We start from the raw sequence: 22,021 nt of genomic DNA on the forward strand, positions 1-22,021 counted from the left end.
TGGGATTGGGTGGTGGTGCAGTAGAAAGCCGTTTTCATTGTGTCGTGTCAACACAGTCTCACAAACTTTGGATCACAGTCTCACAAAATGATCACAAACTGAAATGCAGACTATGGGTTGTGTTTATGAATAATGTTCCTCCACCATGAAAGGATTATGTGACAATACCACAAATCGGACACGCCATTTTCAAGTGTTTGTCACATGAAGAGGTTAGTTAAGTTTAGGCAGATAAAACAACTTCAGTCATGGTTAGTGTTAAAGTTAGGCTTAGGCAATTAAAACAATTTGGTTAGGGTAAGTTTTTGGCCATGGTTAAATAAGAAAAACTTATTTGCATGAGTTGGGAAATGAACATGGGTCACCACAGTTTAAGGCAAATGTCAACGTCCATCCACCACCACAACCTCCATACCCTTACTTTCCACTGCACTATTTCAATATTAAACCACTCCCTGTTTCCAGCCGTGTCTCCTCCACATTATCCTTTTGTGGCGGGGAAATGTACATCTCTCACTTTTCATGCACAGAGCACATTATTTGCATTTTAAGACAGCTCATTTCACAAAATTTTATGAACCCAGACTGGTTGCATTGTGTCATGTTGTGTGCACAAAGATAATGTCCACTGTAAGTTAAAGCAGGCAACTTCACACATTGGTGACCCAAAATGGCAGCGAGACATAACTTTCTGAAAAATTTCACAAGCAATGTTGCCAAATCATCAAGATTCTGTCTCCCTCTCCACAGTCGGCACTGTAGGAGTAGAGGACGTTGTGTAGGTGTGGTGCATTCAGGGACTTTACTGATGCCTTGCACCAGAGTTGTAGTTATAAAAATGCTTCCTCTGAACATGGTAGCCTGTAGCATCTCTTCCAGCAACCTACGTATTGAGGTTTGTAGGGCACACATTTTATGAATGACAGGAGCTCGCCAGCCACTGGGGCTCCACTGGAAATAACTGTTGAAGATCTGGAACAGCTGATGGCCATGGGGAAAAACTAGATAAATTGTTTACAGCTATACTAGAAATCTTCACACATTAGCAGCTCCGAATGGCTCCAAATGGCAGCAAGAGTAAGTGTTTGAAAAATTTTAACTTCAATCCCCTGAAATAACATCAGTAAACTGCCCACAGCATGCGCGTGTTTACCAAGTTGGCCGGTCTGTGATCGTTTTATATCAAAGGATACCAAAGGGATAGACAGAGGCAAAATATCTAACGTTGGTGAGTCCAGCTGTTTCTCAACGCAGCGCTCGCTGCTGTTTAGGAGACAGTTTGTAATTCACTCTTAAGTTTCAATTTGTCCTGTGGAGGGAGAACTGTCCCTACTGACACCAGAACTATATGGACAAATACAGCAAATCTACAAGGTCTCAATTCAGGTCTCTCCTGCACTCCCACTTTGCGATTTATATGACGGGTGTATTTTTACATAAATATCCTGCCTAGAGCAGCTTTAATGTCAGAAGTTAAACCCTTGTAGAAGGAAGGAGCTCATCCTATATGATCCTGGTGACTCACCTCTATCATTAACCTACATTCAAACATTCCCTGTGTGACTCACACACTGCTTAAAAAATATTTTTAGATATATTGCATCTCAAATGCTTGCGTAAACTATGGGAACACAAACATGCTATAATCAGACACATACTATAAAAAAATACGCTTAATGGCGTCTGACAAAATTATATGGTTGAAGCAGCAGGTAACACAATGCATCCATTGATAAGTCTATTGCTGAGAGCAAGCGTTCATTGTGTACCAGCAGTAGATACTCTTGATTCACACAGTTATGAATAAATGTAAATTCTCATCTCTCTCACACACACACACACACACACACACACACACACACACACACACACACACACACATACACACATATGCATAAAGAAGGAAGCACACTTTCTCCCTTGCTCTTTCTCTCTCACACCTGCTCACCAACACACACTCAAGTGGCCCATAATGCAACTGGGCACACATAAATATAGAGCGTTGTCAGGGACAGAAGACAATAGAGGAAGAGGAAGGGGTCTTGTGGGAAGTGGAGACACATCAAAGTAACAAAGGATGACAGGTGGGAAGCATGAGACACCACTACTGAACTGGCTGCATGACTAGCGCCCTCCCATCTCACAGCGCAGTTATATGTGTGTGTGTATGTGTGTGTGTGTGTGTGTCTGTATCAGAATACAGTGTTTCCCCTAAGATTTTTTCTAGCAGCAGTGTGCATGTGATTTGCAGGGGTTCTGTTCACGCACACACACACCCACACACTGTACCACAATCCCAACCAAGATCCAAAACCTAAAAAACTGACTACAAAAATAGATTTTAGTATTATGAGTGTTTATTCTTGTACCGACACCAAAAATAAACAAACAAGAAAGCAAACAAGCAGATCACTTCCTATGAAACCAGTGGAAAAGAACATAAAGAATAATGAGTCCCTTAGATCAGTGACACTATAGCCTAGTCAGACAATTAGAGAGCACTGTTATCTCTCTCATTGGCTGATAATCTCTCTCTCTCTCTCTCTAGCTGGCTACTTTCTAACTTTACCTCAGCTGATGTCACGCACCAACTGATTTTCCGCCATTCTTGCAAACCAACACGCAGCTGAGATAAGAATTAGACGAGAGTAAATGGCCCTGAAACATCTATTCAGTATATCCACATCTGAATCCACCAAAGGATGTTTGTTAAGTCTTGGAGAAACTGATATGAACTATAGAGATTGATTATTATCCCACCGCAGTTGCAGTGTAAGGTACGCTTAGGTAAGCTTATGTAGGCGACGCTCAGCCCTGCAGTTTCCAACGTCTCTGTTGTCAGATTATCCCCGATTAAGTCAATTTAACACATAAAGCACACTGCGCTATATTTGGCTGGACGCATCACAGTAATTCCTTTTGTTTGATGTCTTTTTAAACAGGCGACAATGTTTCATTTTTGTCAGCAGGAGTCGTTGTCGTTGAAGTAAATGAAACCCAGGCAGCGCGAACCCAGCTGTCATTCAGTTTTATGTGCCGACATGAACAATGGCTTTCAGAAGAACAATGTTCTGCTGATGCTAGGGGTGGAGGAATTGTTTAATCGGGCCCACAAATTAATGTGGGTTGGTAGTAATGCAGGTTTCAAACAAACCTCTGTGAACTAATGGGCCATTTGCTTCTGTTTGTTCATGAGGTGCGGTGCTGCCTTCATGTACGGGAAATACCGGAATGATTGTTCCTCTTTTATCTGTGTTTGTGTGTGTGTGTGTGTGTGTGTGTGTGTGTGTGTGTGTGTGTGCCAGACATATTACATCAGAATGCTTACTACTATCATATGTGTGTGCAGGTGTACTGGCATGCACATGCGAGTGACTCAGTGTGTGTCTGTATGTGTGAACGGGTGTCGACTGGCAGCTTCTCAAATGAGAACAAGAAGTGAGGGCTAATGTATAGAGCGTGCCACCGATCCTCAATCCCTCATTGTTCCCACAGCTCCGATAGTACGATGCTCTCACTCCCTTGGGGGCTCGAGTTGCTCTATATAAACCCTACAGCCTGCCTGGGTACAGTGTGTGCACAAAACCTGATTATCTTCTCCAGCTATTCAAAGAGACTGCGGTAGTCCCGAAACTCCAAAATTGTCTCTAATCTGCACAAGACTGCCTCTGATTTGTTCTGCACCAGATGATTGGTATATAGGCACAGTTCAGCGCTCTCCTCGCAGCTTCACCATTCTTTAATTCCAGGCTCCACACACACACACACACACGCCCATACACACATACACATTCTGGATGAGTGTGTGTATGTGTATGGGCACATACTGTAGTGGTAATTTATTGAATTATTCATGGGACTCTAATTCCCAATTGGTTTGTTCCATCATTAAAGTGTATGAAAGTTTGTTTGCCAGCCCTGGCAACAGAAAAAAAAGGGAGCCGCCCTGCCACCAGACATGGCGCCTGTCCCAAAAGTCTTGAAGCTGTGTTCCCTTCTTTATTAAATCTTCATTCCCTGGTTTGCCAGCCCTTACCCAGTATCCCTCACATGACGTCAATGCACTCTGTCAGGGGAGTGGAGCTCTGTACAAGGCCTCCGGTGAATGAATTGAATGAGATGTCAGAAAATGTCATTTGCTTACAAATGGAGCATTGCTCAAAAGCCAAACAGGTTAAATGGAAGTTTGTAACCTCAAAATGTGGGTCAAACTCACAGCATCTGGCCCACCTGTTCAAACCCCATCCATCAGTGTTATTGAACAATACTGTGAAGCTGAGCAAAATCTATACATAACATCCTAGAACAATGCACCCATTGCTTCACCATAAAATGAACTACTAAATCTCAAAATGATTCTCATGCAACAGTGAAAGCCAAATCCATTCCTACAACTGAATGAATGATTGATGACTGAATCATCTTACGGCCCTGAGTCTCAAACACCATGCCATCCAAACACTAACCCCTCCAGCAGCTCTATGTTTTCACCCCTGACCCTGAACAGTAGAATTATTATTAACATGTAATTGGAGCTCAATAGGGCCTGCAGGCGGTGTAGCTTGCCTGGGGACAATGTAGGGAAAGTGGGGCGCAGAAGCACCACGGGGCACTGCACTAAGCCCCGACTGTCTGTAGAAGGCGCTAGCAGGGACAGGAGGATATAGATAAGACCACAGAAGAGGAGGAGGATGGATATATGGATATACAGAGAGGAGGATGTGTAAGGAATTAGTAAAAAGGAGAAAGAGGTAGAGAGAAAGAAAAAGGGAGAGATAAGGAGAAAGAAAGAGAAACAGGGAGAGTGAGATAGACGGAGCAACAGACAGATACACCGATGAATAGATGGAAGCAGTGTGGTAATGCGATTGTCAGCAGTGAGACAAAAAACAGACTCAGAGGTCTCCCCCTGGCCTCAGACAGACTCTGAGCGTGGGTGGTTGGCTCTCTGCAGTCATCTGAGCCATGCGGCAAACACATTCCCAGCATGCCACTGAGCCACCCACACCAACCCCAGAGGGCATTCCCCACAGTGGAAAACAGTGGGCACCTCGCTGCGAGGCACCGCCAGCACCTCGACAATGCTTGATATTGTTAGTGTGGCTACGTGGGTAACTTTGTTGATTCCACACAGATAAAAACTCTAGGGAGTAAGCTAACTTTCGTTGAAGTACCTACAATTTGATGAGTAAGAGGCATTCTGTTGTGATACTAGACTGGGTAAGATTTGTGGTGATTCAGCACCAACTGCAAGGCCAGGATGCAATACAGCTGGTCTCAACGCAAATACGTTCTGTTTCACATAACACTACGCTACTCTAAGCGGGGAAAATATTCACGGGGATGAGCTACAAAACAGATTGATGAGCACAGGCCCTTTGGTTGACCTTAAATCACTAGACTGTGTGCAGCGCTCAATTTCCCCCATTTGTTTAAAGGTCCGATCTTTAACTTACTCTCAGTGCAGCACCTGGTAAATGAACTTTTATGGATGTGCGCACGCTGCAGCTGATTTTTTACACCAATCTTTAACCGCAACATGGCACAACCTGTTAAAACACTATTGCCCCACGATTAGCTTCATTTACAAAGGGATTTGCTGGATTGAACACTTACTTTCCCTTTGAACTGTATCATCCAAGCTTCTGATAAAAATAACTGACACTATGTAACAGCTAAACATGAGCTGCACATATATTTTCCTCATGACATCTGTAATGTTTGTAAACAGTCAAAACAGACCGTTTATTTGAGCTGTGATGGGTTAAGGAAGACGTCAAAAGCTTGTTCTCCCTTTCAAGTCAAACTCTTCAAAGACATTACTGTGAATGATGTACACAAAATGTAGAGGGAATGTCAAATAAATTCCAGATTCTCAACTGAATGAATTATACAAAAAAGCTTTTCTAAAACACAGACAACCTTCACTGAGCAAAGAGTATGAATTTAATGAAACCTCCCTCAGTCTAGCGCTTTCTTACACCATAGTTACAGATGGCTGAATGGCTTTACCAACATGTCTGTAGTAATAAATGTCTCTTTTATCTATATCCACAATCATTCAGTGGTGATTATGATAAACATGTAGTATAATACACTGCTGTGGTCCAACTGTTTTAGGCCATTATCTCTAACTTTCATAAGACATCAACTCACATGTTGATAGATATTCACAGCACAACGTAATCAGAATGCCATGTCTAGTTTCTTGCCAATAGCATCATAACAACGTCTTGCAGTCAATAATACTTGATATTCGGCTGGTAAGATTGAGTGGCAAATAGTGAAATGATTATGTCTACTTTCCATATAAGATGCCAGAAAAGTGATCAAACTCCTAACCTTCTGTTATCAGCACCGTGTCCAATTAGCTGAGCGACACTGTGTCAAATTGATAAATTCCCTGTGCCTTTGCCATCTGTAAACATTTGGAGAAAGCCAGGAAATCATTTTGTTGCACTATTTACTCCTTATCTTGACTTGTTAAATCCTCCAGGTATTTTCTGAAATGAGAGCACACAGGTGCTTTCACATTATCACCACATTTAGCAAAACAGTAATTTTTGAGAAATGATGTAAGTACAACAGAGGAAATTTGATTTAATTCCAGTCAGGGTGTAGCATGGATGATAATGTATGACAGTTTAAAGGATGGGAGGGAGCCGCCAGTTAGCTTGCCTCCCTGCCCCTTGACTTTTATTCAAACAGAGCCTCGACCACCTGTCAATCAACGCCAGACAGGCCATTATACAGCCAGTCGTCTCCACTTGTCCATCCATTGGCATAAAATCCAGTCAGACATTTCTCCTGGATAGCACTCACCCCCAAGGTTAGACAGCTTTTCAATTTAACCGGTAAAGCTCTTTCTCATGCATTCATTCTTATATTCTTTTGCTCTCCACCCCTCCCATTTATCCACATTTCAACTCTCTTTGTGTCAGCTATTCTTACATGTGATGATTTAATACCAGCTCCTTCTGGCCTCTCTCCATATATCCCTCACTCACTTCATCGGCTCCCTCCTGTATTTTTCTCCCTTCCCCCTCTAAGCCAGATGAAGTCAAAGAGCAGCTTGGGTCTAAACAGCCACTGCAGGCCATCCATAGTGATCTCATTACACAGGACTGCAGGGGAAGCTGTCTTAACCAATTTCACCACTATCCCTCCTTTTCTCCCCCTCCTAGATACATGGAGGTCAAGTAAGCAATTAAGGGGCCAATTGTGTAAATAGGATGCCAGCTGAATTGAAGACATACAAATGATGCGGCAAGCCTGGGCAGCTTCCAATTAAGCATCAAAGAACGACATGAACGCCCTCTAATTGTTTTGCAGTGGCAAACCTCTCGAGTGCGACTTGTGCAATGGCAGCATTAACCCATATTATATCAATAATGAATAAGCTGGCTGGAGGAAGTACTGAAAAACACATTATTTTGTGACAGCACATTAGTAGACAACACTTTTTTAATTGTCTGAAGACTGACGACAAATGGCAACAACAAGGAGAATTGCTAGAATTGGAAGAATAGGGAATGAAAAAAGGAACATATGTATGGATGTTAGACATTAGCCATTATTAGCCTACAGTAAGTCTCAGCTGGATGGTGAGATAAAACTTGCAAGTATCGACATACCATTTCCAAGCAGATCTTAAAAGGACAATTTGGCTACTACAAGAATTAAAAGAGCAATTTCTACATCATGTTCAGTTAGGAACAGTACTTATTTCCTTACCATAAAAAGTTCATAGACAAGCAGAAAATGAGCTTTGGTTGAGCCAAATTCTTTTAACATTTAAACCCTGCAGACTTTGCACAGGCTTTGCTGTTGCACCACAAATCTCTTAGCAACCAATTAGTTGTGAGCAAGTAGGCTAATGGCCAAATAGATAATAAACGAGCCAGAAAAAGAAAGATACCTTCAAAAAAAAATTGTGGTGGTGTGACTGTAGGTCAATTCATTAACGATGAATGAATTGAGTAAAAGTGAATTGTCCAATAGCGTAGATATTTCCAAATTTAGGTTACTGTGACACAGGAAACTGTCTTGTCTTTTGCCCTTGTCATCTGGTCCGTCCCACAACACTCACAAACACTTTGAGTTGTGGCTTGAGAAGAGTCAGTTAACCTGAACAAACAGCTGTGTTTTTGGCTTTGTTAGCTAGCTAACTAGCCAGCAAGTTGATTTAGCAAAGCACCCAACGTTAATGTTAACATGCGGCTTCTAGCCACCGCTAGAGCTAACATTTGCACTGTATATGTATATGGATACAGTATGTTAGCTGTTGTGCAAATGTGCAGATGTGTTTGCAACAAGACAGAGAAGGTTATAGCTGCCAGGTAGCAGGCTGAGATGAGCTAACACAAAATCAATCAGATGCTCCAGTGGAGAAATGGTCATGTCCTGTCAAAAACAGCACAGAAATTAACCACATCTTTTTTGAGATAGACAAGTTGTACATTTAGAAACACAACCAGCTGTTCACAGCTATTGTTGCCCAGGAGCTGAGGACCTTCATGGCCGCCAGAGGGTGTGTTACATCACCTGAAACCCTTTATTGGAGCCACTTTCTTCCCCCAGATACAAATAGCATCTTGGCCCCAAAAATATCCAACCACCGACACTGAAACAGCATTCAGCCCCACTGAATGCCAGTGTGACTGTCCACTTACCTGATATTGTGGGATTTGCGTTTGATCTCGTTCCAGCAGAGGTTCATGTCTCCTGCTTGGTGCTGGCCTCCTCCTCTCAGCCTCCTGCACTCGGTCCCCTCCTCCTGCCCCTCACCATCCACTGTGGACTGGCACGGCACACAGTGGCATCCCGGCCACGAGGGCCGCCCCGCAGCTAAACACACACACACACACACACACACACACACACAGAGATAAAAAGAGAGACCCAGGTGAATATTAGGATTCCACTGACAAGGGTTTTTAAAGAATGATACTGATATTTTTGGACTGAAGCTGCTGGTCTTATGCCAAACAATTTATGTCAAAAAAAGACAGGTATTCAGTATTCCCTCAGAATTTATTACCTACAGCATTTATGGAAAATCTCCATTCAAACATACAAATGACCCACACCTATTCAAACTCTGGGATACATTAGGCCTTTAAATGAAGAATTAATTTATAGAAAACATTATTGAAAGAGTAAATGACTAAATAAAAGGAAAATACGTTTTACAGACTGTTTTTTATATAGGGAGGAACCTCCATCATAACCTCCATCTTTAACAATGTATGCATACCCTAGTGGGTATGCATACATTGTTAAAGAAAGCACAACGCAAGTACATAGTGTAGCAATGTTCAAAATGTAGAAAGCAAGACACACAAAAAGCTTGTCAACAAGTCAGTGCCAAATTGAATAACTTTGTCCTCTTTGTAAGATGGGAAACAAGAATCATGGGAAGCCATCAGTTTTATTCCATTATTCCATTCCATTAAACTCGGGGAAACAACGCAGACAAAAAGCCTTTTCCCAGACTTTTAGAGTGAGGGGTCATGTGAGGCGAGACCTGAAGAGGTGCAATCCCCCTGATGGAGCTGGAAAGAATCAGGGAGCCGGCCCACGCACACAGGCGCACATACACACACCCATACACACGAGTACTCAAGCACGCACACACACACACACAACATAATAAATGGCATTCGGGGCAGCAGAAGCTTTTCCAGGTTCACAGGTCATGATATGTCTCGTGTTTGGTCACTGGTCTGTCAGAGGTGTCCTACCCTCTCTCTTCATTTCACAACCTCTACCTTTACAGCAGCACTCAGCCGGGACTCTCTGCAAACACCCTCAGCCATATTACACACACACACACACACACACACACACATCATAATCAGCCACTTTCAGGCCAGTAGATGCTTTGTCATCCCATCGTTTCCCTGCCTGGTCGCTCCTCTCCTCCCCTGCAGAAGGGCACAACCTCTAGCCTTTACAGCAGCACTCAGCCACCCTCTGCCATCTGCAAAACACACACATACATACACACACACACACACACATATTGCACTCACTCAGACATACTGTTACACTTGAGCCCATAATGTGTCTTACTCACAACTCGCTTTTAAGTACTCTCTCTCTCTCTCTCACTGTCTCTCTCTCGCAAACACACACACACACACACACACACACACACACACACACACAAAGCTCGGGTGGTTTGCCAAAAACAAATTGCGCCTGAAATGTGCTACGAAGAAGGAACTTTTGTTGCAGTGTCAACATTTGAGTGAACGACTCCCCGGGGGGAGAGAGGGAAAGAGAGAGCGAGCATTAGACTTGCAGCAGACTCATCACCCCCCTCCTCAGTCTCCCTCATAATCATACATTCCTCTCCCTCCCTCTTTTTGTCCTCTTATTCCCTCTCTACATTCACACTTCTCTCCCTCTGCTTGTTCATAAGACCACCTCGGATTGCCCAGATGGATTTTTCTATTTCACATGAATCATCATCATCTCTCTCCCACTCCTGTCTCTCTTTATCTCCCTTCTTCCTTCTCTCCCTTTTCTTCCTCAGACAGCTCCTGTTAGTGTAGGTGACTCTTATATGAATCAGCAATACCCTCCACATCTCTCCCACTCTCTCTCCCTCTCTCACTCTCTCTCTCACTGTCTCTTTCTCCCTTGCTAATAATCAGAGGTCACATCAGATATGACTGCGCATACAGCTAGTACTGCTAATACTAAAATAATTGCTTAAATGCTGTTGGAAAGTGTGGAGAGAATCATTTCACTGCTCTGTATAAAGCATGGAAGTGACGCACACAAACAGACACAGCAGAGGCTACACAAGACATTGCAATTTAAGGATAGAGAATGGCAGTGTGACTGTTTGTTTACTTTTGAAAGCTGCCTCTTCAAGATGTGAAATGGAGTTGAACAATGACAACAACATCAACCACACCACTGGTAACAGCCGGAGAATGCCCCTGGGCCAAAGATAGCTCTGAGAGAGGTTTGTTTCTGGAGTGAGGAGGGGAGCCGAGTGACAGACAGCACTGCCGGCGATCTCAAACCTCTCCTCTTCCACTCTCTCCTTCCTCTTCCGCTTCTCCTTCCTTTTCTCTGATAGCTACTGGCATGGATATACATAAACGCACAGGCTCACACATGCATGCACCTGCAAGAACTGTATCTATACAGACATAAACATATTAAAACATTCACAGTGCAATTTTCATTTCTACTGCACCAGCACACGAGACACATTACAAGCAATCAAAGCAATTGATGTTTGAAGAAATATTGTTCTTCCAGTGTCTCTCTGTCTCTCCCTCTTGTAGACACGTATGTGTAAATGTCATGCACACATTGTATGTATTAATACATTAGGTAGGTCTCCCGCTTTAGACTTCAAAACATGAGTCAAGCTTTAAACATGCATTATTAATGGCCTTGGATGTGGCGTTGCTCAGTGAAGCATACATACTGTGTGTTTTCCAAAGATGCCAAAAACCTGCTGAGATTTCTGTGACATGCCACAAAAGTGACACAGACAGTATTCATCTTGCTGCTATGGCTACGACTCCTACCTCAATATAGTGATAACTGCTCCTTACAGAAATCATAGCTTGGCACTTTCAAAATTGCCCGATCACGTCAACAACACAGACAGCATGATATTTGTCTCTTGTTCTCTTCTCTGACCAATCGAGCCAAACCAGCCTGCAAGGACATTTTCCGGAAACATGTGCAATTCAAGGGAGTTTAAGCTCATTAAAGATAACATACAAAGCTTTGCTGGATTTCAGAGCAAAAGAGAGAAGACAGTTCAACTATGCAGATAAAGCATCAGAAGATCAAAGTCACTGTACTGCTATGCCATGTCTACACCTTGATACTAATCTGCAGGCATCAACGCTGTAGCTCAGATACTGAGAAGCAATAAGATAGCTAGGATTTATTCTCATTACTGGAGCTCTGCGGATGAATTTATTTCATCTCAGCAACATATTGTGCAGTGCTTACCTTGATAGCACAGACTTGCTGCACCGTTGCGATCCCAGTCTCAGTCTCACTTTGTTAAATCTGTCATTATGGGTATCCAAACGGTGACATTATTTACCCTGGCTGTGCTTGGTAGAAAATGCAGAGATAAGTTGGGCATGCAGAGAGGGATGAAAAGAAACAGAGACAAACAGGGAGAGAGAGAGAGAGAGAGAAGGAGGGAGAGGGGGAGGGAGAGCGAGAGGGGAAGAGAGACAGAGGCATGGAGGGATGGGTGACCCAATAAGCAGAGACTCTTCTCTTGGTCAAAGAGTTCTCTGTCCTGCACATTCCTGCACACACCTACACTGTACCCCACTTCCCACTACCAATGGGAAGAAAAGGCCATCTGCTTGATGTCCTCCACCCACACACACACTGACCAAGACAGAACAACCTGTACTAATGATTCTAGGAACAGTCTTGCGTCAGAAAATGTTTGAAACTCTAAATCACGATGACGATAATCCAATGTGCTCTTCTTTCTTGGCCAAAAATAAAAAACAAATTCCTGCATTATAAGCTTAAATTCCTACATCAAGTTCCAACAGTACAGGCAACCAATAGTAAGGAGTGCAAGGGTCAAAGCCACAGCACCCGGACGATAAATCTAACAAATATTCTTGGTCCCTGGTACAGAAATAAGAGCCAGGTGAAAAAGGTTATGTTTTTTTTTCCAGACAAAAAGGAGCGAGATCAAGTGCAAGTCCAGGAGGAAGGCAGAGGAACGAGGAAAACGATTAAGGGTGAGAGGAAGGCCTGGGAGAGGGAGACGTGAGGTTTTTTCATTTTCAGAAATTAGACATTCATATTAAAATATACGTCAGCTGCGACAGATGGAGCGATTGTACTGAAATGGAATCCATTCCATACTGTAATTGCGGACCCATCCTGCTGTCAGCAGAACAAAGCCAACAACAATTTGTAATGCTATTACACCCACAATTACAACACTTAACAGAAGTGATAAAACATCATGCAGTGTCCAAAAGAACTGGCAAACACGGATTCAGACACCCAGAACTCATTGGCTGGGTGTCTTTGACTGCATATCACTGATTTAGCTACAACAAATAAATGCCAAGCCAACGCTGACTCATAGAGTATGAGTGTCCAGGAGGTCTTAGGAGGTCTTCTGTTAAATAGTGTGTGTACGCATCGGTGCATGTATACTATCTGTGCGGGAGCGTGTGCCTGTGTGTGTGTGTGTGTGTGTCGACGTGTGTGTCCCATCCCTCCACCGGGGGCTGTTGAGGCCTCCTCCAGTAGCAGCTGCTGGCTTTGTGCCTGACAGGGGGGTTAGTGGAGGCTGGACCGCTGCCGCCCCGCTGCCCCACCCCGCCGTCCCACAGCCCCTCAACAGCCACCAGTTAGAAGGCCTGCTCGCTCCCACCGCCAGGAAAAACACAGCCGCCCTCCAGCTCACACACCCTCACTGCTGCTGATGCAGACGAGGGAGGGAGTTGAGCTTCTCCCTCACAGCTGCAACCGTCACACACTGCTGGAGAGACTGGAGGAGCTCCAGTGACACAACGCACGCAGACTGGCTGGAGGTGCCACACACAGATACGCAGACTCACACATGGGTCGCACGCAGGCGCCCTCTCACGTCGCCTACAACAGTGGTTCTCAACGTGGGGTCTGGGGATCACCAGGGGTCATTGAGGGGGTTCCAAGGGGGTCCCCAGCAAATTGATGAATTGCCGAATGTCAGTTTTTTTGTCGATTGACGTTTTTTTTGTCGATTGTGATATTTCAAATTTTCTTTTGTCCGCTCTCTCCTTTCTCTGTAGACTGCATGGACTGTTCTAGAATAATACAAAGTCTAAGCAATGTAAAGAAACGTACTGTACTGAAATAGAGAAGTGCAATGCAAGCAAATGTTAAGTTTTACGTCTTCTTTTTATGTGTTTGGTGAGTAGCTGTTGCATCAACAGCTAATGGGGATCCTAATAATAAACATATAAACAAAACATCGCCATTATTTCATTTACAATAAGTCAACACAATTAGAGAATGCAGAAGAATGACTATTTTTAGCATAGTTTCACTGTTAACTCTCTACCTACAATACAGATAGTCGTGGAATTCTGGACAAAATCATATCTAACAATGAAAATATTCTCCGATTTGGGTCTGAGAGGCAAAATCTCATCAAATGGGGGTCTGTGGCCATAATGTGCACTAAATTAGGGGTCCATAATATGAAAAAGGCTGAGAATCACTGGCCTACTACACTGCAAACACACATGCAGGCACTGACAAGCACACAGACACAAAAATAACACACGCACAGGACACACACACGGCTACTGCCAACTCCATCAGCTATACTATCCACACCCCCGCCGGGCAAAAGCAGCTGTCAAGTTAGTGCTATTCCCCCTGAAACATTGCTGCACTCTTCCCAGGCCTGACTCCTTCTCATCGCCAGACGCGTGGCAGAGTGATTTGCGATCGGCGGGGGTGGGGGGTGGGGTCGCCCGACAGAACAGAAGGAGCGAGGAAGGCTTTCAATTCACCTCCTCCCTCCCTGTACTCCCATCGCGACTGCACATTGTTTTGCCCTCCAACCACATATTTCATTATCCTTCGCACTTTATTATCTTTTCAATGACAAAGTAATTTCCCCCAGAGCAAACATGCCACGCACACACTTATTTATATTTACACTGCGCCTTTGCTTTTTTTGTCCCAAAGAGGCGGCTTTGAAATGAGAGCTCGGCGAGTGAAATAAGAGCTCGATTGACATTAACATCATTATCGCAGGGAGCGGAAGCAGAAAGGTATTATTTGAACACTTTATAGGGCAGTCGCTGTGTGATTCTAGCATCGGGTGAGTAATGGTTATGCATTTCATTCATAACTACTGTACGGTGGGTGAAGTGCTTCTGGGGCAGCAGTGAGGCATCAACTATCTGAAACAGATGATTATGTATGGGATGATGTTTTGTGTCTGTCTGTGTGAGTGCTTCCATGTCTGTGTACCGTCCTTTGTGTCCTCTCCTCCATTGGCCCAGTCTACAGGTGATACTGTAGGATTTGGCGGCCCCTCACCTAGGCTTGGGCCGATATTTTCATTTCATTTTATTTCAAGTAGTTTCCCATAATCATCCCTTTTTCCATTAAATAGCATAAATGAGCAAATTACACCAAATGGCCATCGTTTCCTCAAATGCTTGAATAGTAAGATGACATTTCTGAGCTGTTAATAATAATAATTGTTATTACATTTTATGTAATTTAGAAGAAATAAAATGAAATACCCCCCACAGTGACAGTAATATTGTGACAGTATCACAATATTAAATTTTGGATATCGCCCAAGCCTACCCCCGCCACAGTCACCTCATCTCACTGCCTAACCCTTCACACAGCCTCCCTATAAGGAATGGATCACAGGCCGATGTCTGCTTTACTCAGCGGTTCTGTTGCTGCCTCCGCTACAGTCTGCATCCTAATGAGCTTATTGTGAAGACTCTATTTTGGTTTGATACAGTTATCTTGGCCTCTCTTGCTATCTCTCTCTCTTTCAGTGAATGACAGCTGATGAGCACCATGCAGTCCCACATATGGCTCTTTAAAGCATATTATATTGTGTGTGTGTGTATATCTCAGTATAGTATAGGTGAGTCCACTGAGCACTTGGGATTTATGGGGACTTCAAATACCTAGTTAATAGAAAATGCATTGCCTATTGACTGCAACTATTTACCTTGACATTCATGCGTCCTCTATTTAATTGTGTTTATGACTAATTAACAGTGTTCTTAGGCAGCTTTCCCCTGTAAAGTGTTGGAGATCAGAAGTTCTTAATTAATTTTCTTAGTTAATTCATTGATTCTAGTCTTGAATGTATTCTATTCCAAGGCAATGGATGGCAGTTGAGATATTTCAGCCTGTATCTGAGAAGAAAGCCCCAGTTCCATTCCTGCAAAATGTTCTCTGAAAATGACAAGTAGATATGAATCATAGTTGCAAATTAAAAACAGAGGACCACAGGGCTTGAAATTACTGGTGAAGGAATCAGAAAACGAACTCGGCTGATTTTAGGATATTAAAGCTCATTACTTAGGCAAAATGAAAAACGGTGATTAACTTAACAGATTGAAATGCTTTTCTTGGGTGAGCGAGTTAGAGCACACCTTCTGCAAACTCAAGCAAGCAGACTGGAAAAACACATGGGTAAAAAAAAAGCAGAGGAAAAGCTTAAAGTAGCCAAATGTAAAAAGTAATCAATTTCTACTGTGGGTTACAGTTGGTGATATCCAATCCACTATAACTCAAAATGATGTGCCTGAGTGTCCTGACTGTCATTTCCCATAATGAAAACCCCTTAAAGAATGCTTTTAAGAATATAATCGATGTTGCATTCAGGATCTGTGACGCTCTCAGTCTGCTGATCTATTCTGTATGTGACGAGAACTACAGTCAAGCAGAGCGCCACGCAAGAGGATTTAAAACATATCAATCCACATCTAAAACAAATTATTTGGTACTCAGTCTAGCTTTTTAATTCTATCAAAGAGCATTTTAGGGATTAGCTCAAGAAATAATACTATTCATCTCAAAGGAGTTCATATTGTGGCCCCGGTTGCATTGTTCGGAGTGCAGTGTATATTCATACTGAGTGTGCCAGTCTATGAAAATTGAATCCACCACGGACAGGAGCTTTGAAGTTCACACCGTGGTTTCTCTGTAAAAAATTAAAAACTCTGGAAGTCAATAAATTAACACAGTCCCTTGCGTTTGAAATACCCGTTTTCTGACAAGCGCATCTGCTATGTTTAGACTTCATTAAAGAAAATTAATACAACGGAATGCACGTACCACCTTACAATTACTGTGTAAGCAACGCTGATTAAAAGTCAACCCTGTCACTGTTTTCTAACATGCAGTGATGTGTGGAGAGGGAACGCCTGGTTCAGAAAAGAGGCAATTTAGAAAACCACAATTGAGATCCCTGCTAATTAAGATTCTTCCTCTGCAAAGGCTGTGATATAAAATGTTCTGTTGCGAGAGAATTACTCTTTTTGATTTCATTTTCAGTTTCTTTTCCATAATATTGCCACCATAACATGTTCATAAGGTGTATGTCAGCCTCATGGATGATGAACCAGTCCTTCCTAGCAATGTGCACCATGAGGATTAGCATCAGCATCAAGTGTAGCACCAGCAGCAGGTCTTTTTGTTTGGGTTCGTGAATCCAGTCTGACCCTCTGTTTAACGATGCTGCATGTAGGATTTTGTAATCAATAGACTGGTGTGAAATTAACTGTCATCACACATTTTCATGCTTGCAAAAAAAAAACATGGCTCTCGACGTTACAGTGATGCCATGATCTCAGTTCCCTGAAAAAAATCCCTTCTAGTAGATGATCAAGTGATACGCTTGTAAGACAGCAAGGAATTCTATGCAGATAGAAAGCAGCTCAAAGGGGCTGCAGCATGGAGCTCTGTCGTTATTGTATCTGTAGTATAATGCACATATTCTACATATATTATATTTATTTTCTTATTTCTATTTTTCTTATAATTTCTCTATGCCTATATATATTTCTGTGAACAACTGCAACGAAACCCAATTTCCCCTCGGGGATCAATAAAGTATTTCTGATTCTTATTCTGATTCTGTTATTGGGTTTCATTGAACATAGATATATTGAGAGATAACCCTACATAGGGAGTAACAGAAATCAAAAATTTCACTAAATCACACAAAATTTCACAAAATTTTACTATGCCATACATACATTATGGTTCCTCTCCATGATGTGGTCCACTTCTTTCACCCAAATTGGTAAAGGAAATTATCTATTTCAACCGCTTTTCTGTGTCAATCAGTTGCTTTCTAGTACATTTGTTTTTCAACTGGTGTTAGGAAACTGCACTATGTTTGTATTCTGTGTAGGTTTGTATTCATATGATATGACAATTCAAGCCAGACCTTTGACCTTACAGAAACCTTGCACTTTTACACACATGACCACTAGGGTCAGTTTTCATGTACAGGAATATGAGGTATAATTTTTTTTTTATTTCATTTAACCTTTATTTAACCAGGCAAGTCATTAAGAACAAATTCTTATTTACAATGGCGAACTGGCAAAAGGCAAAGCCTCTTGAGGGAGAGGGGGGTAGGGGCTAAAAAGAAATGTCAAAAATTAAAAGACAGCAGCACACATCCAAACATTTCCACACACCACAACATACTTATATATAAGCACAACAAGCATTACGTGTGACAACAAGCATTACATAAATGACATATGGTCTAGCACACAAGCAACGGGCAAGTAGCTAGCAGACAGCAGCATCAGGCAATACAACAGCAGAACAGGAATAACATATGACCAGGAAAGAGCATCAGGCAATACAACAACAGAACAGGAATAACATATGACCAGGAAAGAGCATCAGGCAATACAACAACAGAACAGGAGTAGCATACACAAGCAGTAAGACAAACAGACAAAGCAACACAGCCACGAACACAGAATACCTGTGAATTATCACATATTCACAGGTATTGTGCAGGGTATGTGCTAATGATGAACATTGGCGGTAATAAAGGCTGCGAAAAGCACAAATCAACAGGGAAAGAGCTTTAATGGATTCACCACTCTAGCGAGGCTCATTTTAAAGCCAGGAATCTCATTATAACAGCAAGAAAAGGCTTTTGACAGGGTATGGGGTGACATTTGGCTCTCTGCTCAACTGTCCACACTGGCAGGCTTGTCAACCTTGTCACTTCCTATTTGCTGACGGAGCCATAGAGATTCCGAGAGATGGGAATCTGGGTGACAGCTCGCTGTCCATTAAAAAGGTGACCATGAATTCTACAATGTACAGTCGACAATATGAGCAGCGGCCATGGCACAAATCAGAGTGGGATTTAGAAAGGGTGGCACTGAACAGAGGTGCGCTTAACCAAGACACTCTGCTTTCCTTAGTTTGCTCAAGAGGACAAGCAAGGCAGTGTTTTTTTGGAGAAGTATAAACACAAGAGACATTCCAATTTAACAAATATTAAAACAGAAATAGAAAATGCAACACTGATGCTTTGCTTGTGCCACAAAACACTGGAACATAAACTTAGTGCCTGACTAACTATGTAATTGGGACAGGCACAGATCCAGTGTGAAAGCAGCTGTTTGTGTAAACAGGGTCATGTCTGTTTTCTTCTCGTTGAACAGAAATGAACTCAGAAAAATATGTTTCGAGGATCATTTACATGTGCCAAGTCGGGACAAGCAAAATGGAAAACACTGGGATGAAATTGAGACACAGACTGAACACCAAGGAGCCAATAACTTAACTTGTATAAGAATATTAATCAATCACTTTCAATCACTTCAAACCATCACTTAACCCAAATAACAAATGAGACGTGAGCAAAATCAATGACTAGGCACTGCATGGTGTTGATGAGTTGTACTTAGATTGCAGGGAAAAAGGTATGGGCAAAGAAAAGGAGAGGATAATTTGTTTCTATTACATAAATCTAGGCTGGATTTGAATGCACTAATGAAGTGCTAATGATGGAGGAGAGCTTAAAATATTCAGGTAGCACTTATTCTCAGTGAAAGTCTGAGTCCTGCATTAACATAAGCTCACTTCTGGTTACCCTTCTTGTTGCCCTCAATTCAAGGTCTGTTCAAATGGACTCCTTTTGATTATTTCTGAGATTCCACCCAAAGGAGAGTAAATCCTCTTTCAGACCCACACAACATCTCCATATATCATTACACGTGGGATAGGATTGCAAATCTGGTTGGAAAAAGGCTGAGTAGGCCTTGGGAACACATTGCCAAACAAATTGGCCTTTGGAAGAAGGACAGTAGGCAGAGAACTGGATGGAAAGAACGGATCTGACATTTAAGGCTATTCAATATAGCATAAAAAGTGAGCTTTGAAAGTGTTGTTTCTCCTCAGAAAGTTTGGAAGACAATGTTATGTATTCTTTCCCACTCTGAGAAATATTCCAGCTAGTCTTGTGATAACGGCTGAAGGTGATAAAGTGGACAAAAGAAGGGATGAAATGCTGTTAAATGATAAACAGGACTACAATCAACACTGGAAATGTCAGCGAAGGCTTGGGAAGTGATGCTGATAACAGGTATCAGATATCAGGCCAATACAGGCAAAAATGTAATGGAGAATTTCATACCAAAATCTGATCTGAGTTAGAAATCATAGCAAAGCAACTTGCTTTTCTGCCTTTTCCACACAATGACAGATGCTGGATCTCCCTAATGCAGGGAATTGATTAGATCTCAATCGTTTATGTCCAATTAGCCCAAATGAGTGATGTTCAGTCTATGTTGTTCAGTAAAATTAATGAATTGGATCAGTAGTCTGGGCTCTGAAGCAGTTGTGGCAGGAAAGTGATATCAGTGCGTCCCCAACTACATCCTACTGACTGCAGGGAGGAACTGGAGGGAGCAGACACCAAACACAACGCTGCATCCTTTGAATTTGAGAAATTAGGACAGTGGTGTTGTTAGACTACAATAGATAGACTACAATAGTGTTATCATCATTTTCGAATCCTATCCAGCTATTTTTTGGGGGTTTTTGCCTATCAGGTTCCAGTCCTTGTTCCAGCCTTCAAATGAGTGAAATCATGTCAAAAGAAACAGGACAAAGTTATTATATGTTTTATCTACTTAATCTATTTTAGAAACACATTTTGCTATCAACCATGGTGCGAATGTTGCATTATCATCGTGTCACAAAGCCACAAAAGTGTTTGTTATCTAGCTTTGGGTCTTCAGCTCTCTGCCCAAACTTTACTTTTTATTAATATCAGGTCAGCACTAGATACTTCCATCTCACTCACTGCTAGCAAACTAGGAGAGAATGTATATGCAGTGAAAGGCTCATGTCATCTATTGAAACAGGTCATGGCCAACGATTTTTTGGGGTTTTTTTGCAGCTTCAAAACTCTTAACAAATAAAGAAATCCATATTAGAGGAAACCTTGGAAGCAAGATAGTCAGTGTTTATGTAGCCAATGCCTCAGATGTAGTTGGAGGCATTTACAACCCTCGTTCATTTTACACCCCTATTTATTTTCATGATGGTTTAACAGGGGTTGGGGGTCTGGAGTCGCTTATTTGGGCATAAAAATGATGTCACATTTGACTGACCTGTGGTTAAGGGGAACAGCTTTAAACCTGACCCCATGTTGTTAGTGCAAAATTATATCATATGTCATTTATACTGTGCTAATACTGGTAATATTAGGTGGATAATTTAATTGGACTCATGTGAAACTATCACAGCTTGGTAGCTGCATCGCTGGAGAATATACTTACTGCAACAGTGTACAGCTCATTCAGTCATTAATAATAAGTGTACAGAAACAGATGGAAAGGCAGGGACAAGGTTTTCATAATGTTAGCCAACATTCAACTTTTAGACACATTTTTTCTGTCAGCAGTGTTGTAGGATTTGTTAGGATGGTGCAAATTAATAACTTTTTGACTAATATTTTCACTTCATTTTTATTTATTTATATTATCATTGTCCAAGTTTTTCTTTTTTTTCTTTTTTTCTTCGATTTTTGTGTTCTATCTTGTTACCTTGGCACCATTGCAAATGAGGCTCTTTCTCTCAATGTGTCCCCAAGGATTAAAACAAGGTTTGAATGAATGAATGAATGATTGAATGAATGAATGAATGAAGACTGGGAGCATTGCTAGTGAGTTCAGTCTACCCCATAAGTGCCCGGATGTCCCGTGTGTAGCCATGGTGCTTGCTTAGACTCACAGTATACCTCCCACCAGTCTATAGCATACAGACTACAGGGACACGTTTGATCTACTATCTGACAATTAAGATCCAATCACCTGTCAAGATGTCTGTATGCATTTGCTGCTCTTCTCTGAGTAGCCTAGTTTGCCCTCTTGATGCCAACTCATCACAAAGTCAGAACACACACTGAGAGCACTGGGGTTGACACTGACAAGATCTCATGGAATAATTATGGTCTGATCCCCAGCCAAAC

The 22,021-nt window shown here is 42.2% G+C and overlaps 1 protein-coding gene across 1 annotated transcript in view; it reads right to left on the minus strand.

The window, feature by feature from the left end:
* Positions 1 to 8,761, minus strand: part of drp2 (dystrophin related protein 2) — a 53,851-nt gene extending 45,090 nt beyond the window's left edge. The window contains exon 1 of the mRNA XM_071916170.1: positions 8,673 to 8,761. Within this exon, the coding sequence (XP_071772271.1) occupies positions 8,673 to 8,719 (47 nt within the window). The 5' untranslated portion in view covers positions 8,720 to 8,761. The remainder of the gene's footprint in view (positions 1 to 8,672) is intronic.
* Between the last annotated feature and the right edge of the window lie 13,260 nt (positions 8,762 to 22,021).

This window comes from Centroberyx gerrardi, chromosome 16 (genome assembly GCF_048128805.1).
Source record: "Centroberyx gerrardi isolate f3 chromosome 16, fCenGer3.hap1.cur.20231027, whole genome shotgun sequence".
Taxonomy (NCBI): Eukaryota; Metazoa; Chordata; class Actinopteri; order Beryciformes; family Berycidae; genus Centroberyx; species Centroberyx gerrardi.